The sequence below is a fragment of the Macaca thibetana genome, chromosome 3 (genome assembly GCF_024542745.1).
Source record: "Macaca thibetana thibetana isolate TM-01 chromosome 3, ASM2454274v1, whole genome shotgun sequence".
Taxonomy (NCBI): Eukaryota; Metazoa; Chordata; class Mammalia; order Primates; family Cercopithecidae; genus Macaca; species Macaca thibetana.
In genome coordinates, this window is record NC_065580.1 from 52,487,399 (window position 1) to 52,494,651 (window position 7,253).

The 7,253-nt window shown below is 42.1% G+C and overlaps 1 protein-coding gene across 1 annotated transcript; it reads left to right on the plus strand.

The window, feature by feature from the left end:
- Positions 1–1,059: 1,059 nt before the first annotated feature.
- On the plus strand, positions 1,060–5,549 carry CCDC71L (coiled-coil domain containing 71 like). Its single transcript, XM_050782724.1, has one exon. The coding sequence runs from the start codon at positions 1,380–1,382 to the stop codon at positions 2,085–2,087; it is 708 nt and encodes a 235-aa protein (XP_050638681.1). The 5' UTR covers positions 1,060–1,379; the 3' UTR covers positions 2,088–5,549.
- The last annotated feature ends 1,704 nt before the right edge of the window (positions 5,550–7,253 follow it).

Here is a 7,253-nt window from a genome sequence, read left to right on the forward strand (position 1 = left end):
CATGCCCACCTCAAAGTTCTAAGTGTCAAGAGATTTTTTTTTTTTAACCTTAAGAAATTTAAAGGAGTTCTGTGAAAATTGCAATATAAAATATCTAATTGTCCTGTTCTAAGCAAATTCAGTATTTCTGACTCTATTTGGGATAACCAGTGGTATTTCATTGATTCATTCAGCAAACACATTGAGTGCCCACTACCTGACAGGAATTGAGTTAGGTATAGAGGACAGAAAAGATGACTAAAGAATGTCCAGTACTCCCCTCCCGATACAAAAAGTAATGTGTTTTTAACAATTTGTGTTTTTCAACGAAACTTTATCTATTGTCTGCGATGATGCATCCTTTCTAAATGATAGGGATGGCGCTGACATTTTAAAACTAAATGAAAAACGAATTGGCATTCATAAAGAACTGCGTATTTAAAACAGTATTTTCTTTACACAGAATGGCTTTATTGTAATAGATCTTTGATCAACTTGAGCAAAGAGTATTTAGTTTTATAGGGTATGAGATGCTTTGCTTTCTGGATAAGCAGGATCTCTCTTAAATATGAAGATGTCTCCAGTGTTTCCAGAGGGAAACTCCAATCTCTCAGCTGCCAGCCATGCTGACATTACCTGAATGATTCTGGATTACTACTGGCTTCTTGAGATGGGCTGGGGTCAAGACAGGGAAGAGTTTTGAATGAAGATGCCAGAAGAGGCCTTTGAGAGGGTGGATGGGAATTGTGAAAGGCCCATTTCCCCTAGACTTAAACCCAAATTCCCTAGCTGTGATACCAGGAACATCCTTTGGGGGAATCTCCCTTTGTTATTCACACTGGTAGAGCTCCCAGCTCAATCCACAACTGCACACCCCCTCACTCTAAGAGTCACTCTTCCCATGGTGGAGCCAACATCCACCCTCTTACTCTAGACGTGGCAGCCCTCCTAGATCCAACCCAACCGTTGACTTACGTTCAAAGGCCATCACCCACCCCAGCACCATCTTCCAGGAACTGGCCTCTCCCCCATCAGTCCCCGCCCCTCTTCTGAGAGCACCCAATGGGTGGAGTCGGGGCTGCGGTGGGAGGGGCCTGAGGCGGGCACATTTAAAGAAAGGCAGCCGGCGAAAAGAGGCAAGAGAGGAGAAGAAAGAGAAACCAGGGGGGCGAGGCGCCGTCCAATGACAAAGCCCAGGGGTGGGCGCCGGCCGCCATCTTGTACCGGGCGGCAGGATATTCGCCCGCGTCCTCCGCCCTCGGAGGGGGAGGGGCGGCGGCGGAGGCGAGAAAAGTAGCGAGAGACGCCAGCAGCGGCCGCCGCCGCGGAGCCGACGCGGACTGGGACGGCGGCGGCAGTAGTGGGACCCGGCGAGCGCGAGCGGCCCCGAGCGGCCTTCGATGCGGCGCAGCATGAAGAGGCGGCGGCGCCGGCCCCCGGTCGCCCCGGCCGCGGCTGCCCGGGGCGGCGACTTCAGGGCAGAAGACGGGGCCGGGTTGGAGGCGCGGGAGGAAAAGGTGGTGTACTCGCGGTCGCAACTGTCGCTGGCTGACAGCACCAAGGCGCTGGGCGACGCCTTCAAGCTCTTCATGCCCCGCAGCACGGAGTTCATGAGCTCGGACGCGGAGCTCTGGAGCTTCCTCTGCAGCCTCAAGCACCAGTTCTCCCCGCACATCCTGCGCAGCAAGGACGTCTACGGCTACTCCTCCTGCCGGGCCCTGGTGCCCGATCCCCCGGGTCCCCCCACAGCCCGCGGCCAGGCGCGCCGGCCGGCTCCGCGCGCCGCGGCCAGGAGGAGGCGCCGCGGAGCCCGGGCGGCAGCTGCCCGCAGGAGGAAGCCCCGGTCACCACCCCCGCCGCCGCCGCCCCCCGAGGAGAGCTGCCCGGCCAAGCCCGTGGTCCCCGGGCCCTGCTTCGGGGGCCGCACCCTGGAGGAGATCTGGAGGGCGGCCACCCCGACGCTGACCACCTTCCCCACCATCCGCGTCGGCAGCGACGTGTGGGGCGAGCGCAGCCTGGCGGCGGCGCGGCGTAGGGCACGCCAGGTCTTGCGAGTGAACCTGGAACCCATGGTGAGGCTCCGCCGCTTCCCGGTGCCCCGGGCGTGAGGCGCGGCCTCCAGGGCGCCTCCTGCCGGCCCCGACCGTGGGACAGAGCTTCCGCCCGGAGGAATGAACAAGTGTCAGTCGAGTGTTTACAGATCCGGCCAGGACCCCGGCCCCCAGTGCACTTTACGCGCGAAGAAGTCACCGGATGGTTGTCCCTGTCCCGGGTCGCGGCGCCGTCGTCTTGGACGCCGGGGCAGGTGTGCCCTCTGCTGCCTCCCGCACCCGGCCTGCGGAGGGAGGGGACAGCTGGATCCGCAGGGGAGGTCCCTTTCTTCCTGACCCCAGATTGAGACGTCTCCAGGACCTTAGGGGCAGATCCGTTTTCTCCCTGTTGGACTCTACCTCACTGGTCTGGAAGTCCTCCGAAGACATTATTTTTCCAAAGGAATTTGGTTTCGTGCTTGTGTAATAAAGCCAGAATTTACTTTGCTCTTTATCTCCCCCTTTTTCTGTTTCACTGCCACCCCTCTTTCCGGACAGAAGTTCGAACATGTGGTGTTGCACTAGTTTGTGCTCAGGGTATTCTGAAGCCCACTCGTTTCCTAATTTTTACTGGATTCCAAAGCTTTGATCGAGGATATTTTTTAAGAGGTTCAAGCTTGTGACTGTTAGTAGTGCGAGGATTTGTATGGGCTCAGTGATTACAAACAAAGACATGCAAAATACGACTGTTTAAACATTTTCAAGGTGTTTTTAAAGGTTTTATATTGAAACTTAATGTTTATATTTACTGAGCTCCTAAAAATGGTAGAATACACATGAAAACTTTTGTTTAGGAAAAGTTAACTTGTTAAATTCTTTTGAATTGAATAAAAAAATGCATTGAAACCATATGGCGTGTGATTAAAAAAATGAATAAATTGTGAAGAACTGGTTTTGGTTACAGGAGTCACTGGAATCCGACTAGAGATGATTTGGCCCCCTGTCCTGGTCTAACATACAAATCCAGGAATATTATGCATTAAAGTATTTTAAAATACATTATCCTTGTAAAATACAAGGATTTTACAATACTTGTATTTTACAAGGATAATGTATTTTAAAATACGAGTTGCATAGGAGAGATGCATGTGTGTAAACATTATGACTAAAATGATAAACAGAATACCCATTAGAATTCTTAGAGCTATTAATGATCAAGAGGGGTGGAGGCATTTCTTGGTATCAAATAACTGGTTGAGGTTACTTTGGGCGAAATCTATTTCCTTTTTGTTTTTGTTGTTGGATAACAAGAAATGTCTAGATTAATACTCATCAGTCTTACAAACATAATGAAAATTAGTTGACTTTTAGTTGACTTTTTTGTCCCAACTTTTTTTTAACCTTCTTGCCACTCATATGTTTGCAGTTCTAGGTCTTTGACAGCTGAAGACCGCAGGAATCAAACAGGCGAGCCACACAGAATACTGACCCTTCTTTATGCTTTTATAGTGTTTATACCATATGGCCCAGTGTGAAATTCTTGATTATCCAAGTGCCTTTGGTCATTTGTGGCAGGAAAACTTAATAGTTTTTTAGCCAGCAGTGCCACAGCCAGCTTTTACTGCAATACCTAAAGGGTCAAGGAGTGTTTTTGTACCACTATTATTTCAAATTTAAGTATTCTGCCATGAAACGATCCATACTGGGCTGGAACTTGACATGTGAAATGTTTAATACTAAAACTTATCTCTGCTTGGCAGCTTCTTAGGAAAATAATGAGAGTTGCAATTTTGACTCTTGTGTTCCTAGAATTCAAATGGCATAGCTTTCTGAAATGAGTATTTCAAGTTTAGTAGTCCATATAGGAGTGTTGTGACTTTAATTTCAGTGTTCTTGTTTTCTTAAAAAATTATATATATATATATATATACGCACACACATATATAACTTGATGCCAGTTTTCTAGTAAGCCTCAGTCTTTTATTCACTACTCAATGATAATGCATTGTACAAACACTGTCACATGAGTAAATAAAAATGAATAATTCCTTAGAAGATGGAGAGTGTTAAATTATATTTGTGATAGGAAGCTTAGACTATTCTTTTGGTTATTAGCTTCCATTGCCAATTGTATTTCAGATGCATAGGGTTTTCTTCCTGAAAATACATTGTTAACTTTTATAGCTAACTAGCACCTGGGAAAAATGTATTTGTACAACTTCACTATTGTATATAGTTTTATAATAATTAAAAATAAACCCAATGGCCATATTAGAATGCAGTTTCGACATATAGCTTATCTAGATAGTTTTCCAGAGGATTTTGAAATTTGGCTTAACTGGGAGGATAACTGCTCAGCACACAAGTGAAACATAACCAATGACACCATTCATTTATTTTAACGGAGATTCTTGACATTTTTCTCTCCTATGCCTTGTTACTTTAGCATACTTGAACTCACATAAATGCTTCTTTGGATTACTTGGGCTATCTGATTCCATTTTGGATCTGATTATCCATCTTGAATTCAATAATGGTATTCATTTGGGCTATTAAAAAATTATGCCATTTCTAGTCTGTGAAATAAGATGTAAAAAATCTTTATTTTTGCCCTTTCCTTTGGTTAAAACCTATGTTACAACTTTTAAAATGTGAAGCAACATCTAATGTAGTTGACTGGTATACTAATAGGAAAGTGAAAGTATTTCATGGGTACTTTGTCGCAGAATGTGAAAAGAAACTTGGCATAGTGGCCTTTATGATGAGGCATCCACTTACTGTCCTCTAAAGTGAAGTCTGTAGCTTAGCTTGTGTATAGTTTTTGAAAGAAATCTCATGATCTTCGTTCATTCTCTTGCCTTCTCTTTTATCTTATATGGCACAAGTAGAGGGGGAAGCCAGGAGGAAATTCATCACCTTGCTATGCTTTTATTTGATTTTTAATTCCCGAGTGCCTAAATGTGGTGACTGGCACCTCACATAACTTTTTGAGATTCCTGATGTCATTTTTATCCTTCCTGTCAACCAGCAATGTATTTTTATGTTACTAAAACCAGTAATGTCGTAATTGTTGAGGGCAAGCTTCATTGTTGATAGTGCAAAGTGTCGTTGTTGTGATGTGTATTTATTTTATTCAAGTTTGAATATTGACAAGTGTAACTTAAGCTGGTGACTGACACCTATTGATCTGCTGTGTGCAAATGATAGTACTATTTTTTAGAAAACTCTTCAGTAAATTTTAAAAATATTTGAATACAAAATATCTGAGCAATTTTGAACTCAAAAGTTTTTCATTGTTTTAAGGATTGCGACAGGACTCTAATGGTTTTTAATGGACGCATATGCCTAATATTTACTTTATTGGTGTGTTTAAAATATTTTTTGATAGACTATTATGTCTTAAGTGCTTTAGAAAACAATTGTTTGTAATGGACTCAAAGTGTTTCCCTGGACAGTTTGATGTACTTATGGTTGAGATTTATAATCTGCTTGTACTTTGCTTTTTAACTTATTAATTGTAAATAAATTTTAGAGAATACATAGTGTCTAGTTTTTCTAATGATTTGAACATTTTTGAAATAGTATTTTGTATTTGCATGTGACTCAGAAAACATCTTAATTTACATTTTGATAAATTTTGACTTTTTTGTGAACTTCAAACTCCCAGAAATCTTGAGATTTGTTTTTTGTGCTATCTCAGGACTCTGTGTTCCATCAATTCTTTAATTATCTAGCTAATTTCTAGGATGGTGCTACAAGCCCAAGTTATTAACCAGTTTGCCAGCAATAAAATATCGTACAAAAAAATGCATCAAAATTCAGAATTCTCTAAATTCTGACCAGAGGTCCCCCTGTGATGATGACAAAAGGTCTAGAGCTCTTGCTCTTTCATAGCATGAAAGGAAGTAAGAGTGCTCCGTTTTAGTACCAGTGGTATGGGCTGTTCCACAGAATAAGGGCAGGGCTAGAATTTTCATTAGAAGGCAGAAGTGGAGTATTAGTGAACAGCACAGCAAGGGCCGGATTCATAGATAGTACTGTGTGGGCTACATTTGTCATTGTACCTGAGTTCCTATTAGTTGGAGGCAGCGTAGTGTAATAGTTGTGGAGTCACAGTGCATGGGGTGGAATTATTATGCATACCTTTGTGACCTGCAAGTGTTGAGATGGTAGGTAAGTTACTTTAAATCTTGGTGCTTGAGCTTCCTCAACTATCAAATGTGATTAGTGAAAGAAAGTATCAGGACATTATAAGCCTTAATAACCACCCCTTTCAAAGGGTAGTAATGCTAGACACATAGGAAGTACTAAATAAATGCTATTAATTAGAGGTATGCACAGTGAGAATAGGTATATATACTGAGAGTGGTCCATTGTGAATTTAGCTCTCCAGGTTTCTCAGCATCCCAAGAATATTGTGTGGTCTGGGAAAGCTGTAAGATAAATTAAGAGAAGAGAATTTGTGCATGAATAAAATTGAAGATGTAAGGAAATTACATACTTTTTTAGCTTGCTGACTATGCAGTAGGAGATTAGATTAAGTTGATTTATTACAATTTTCATTGTTGGAGTTTTTTTTAAATTCAGGTCTTCTTTTATGATATTTCTAAAAGACATTTGAATGTGCTGTTATGTGTTTTAAACTATATGAGAATTTATAACAGTAATAGATTTAAAGCTATTGATCCAAGAGAACTTACAAAAGTTTTGGACTACATATTTGCTTAGAGTAAGCTCAGTAAGTGTTGCTTATAAACTATGTTAATTTATGTGCATAGAACCAACCTAGAATCAGTTTGTATAAAGTTTACAATTCAGGTGTTAATGGAAACAAAGTGAATACAATAGCTGTGCTTGAAACACCAGAAAATTATTACTGAAAGGAAAAATATTCTTGTATTTGAAGCATTGACACACTCATTTTTGGATGTCAGATATAAAGCCTGTAATTTAGATCTAACTTCTCATAGCACAAAAAATAATGGAACATCCTCTAAATTGGTGAACAAGCCAAAGTTGCAGTTATCTGAAGTTGACACAAAATAATTTCCTGGAAAATTATAGATGAAAGTCATACAAGAACAAGAAGCTAAAAATTGAGCCTAACTGCAGATTTCACAAAATTAATGACTTCTCACTGTCATCACTCTCTTGTGTCTTGGTAAATGTCATTCTAAACCATGATCTGTAACATAATAAACATACCTAACGCCCAATTGGAAGGTAATAATCATAATAACACCA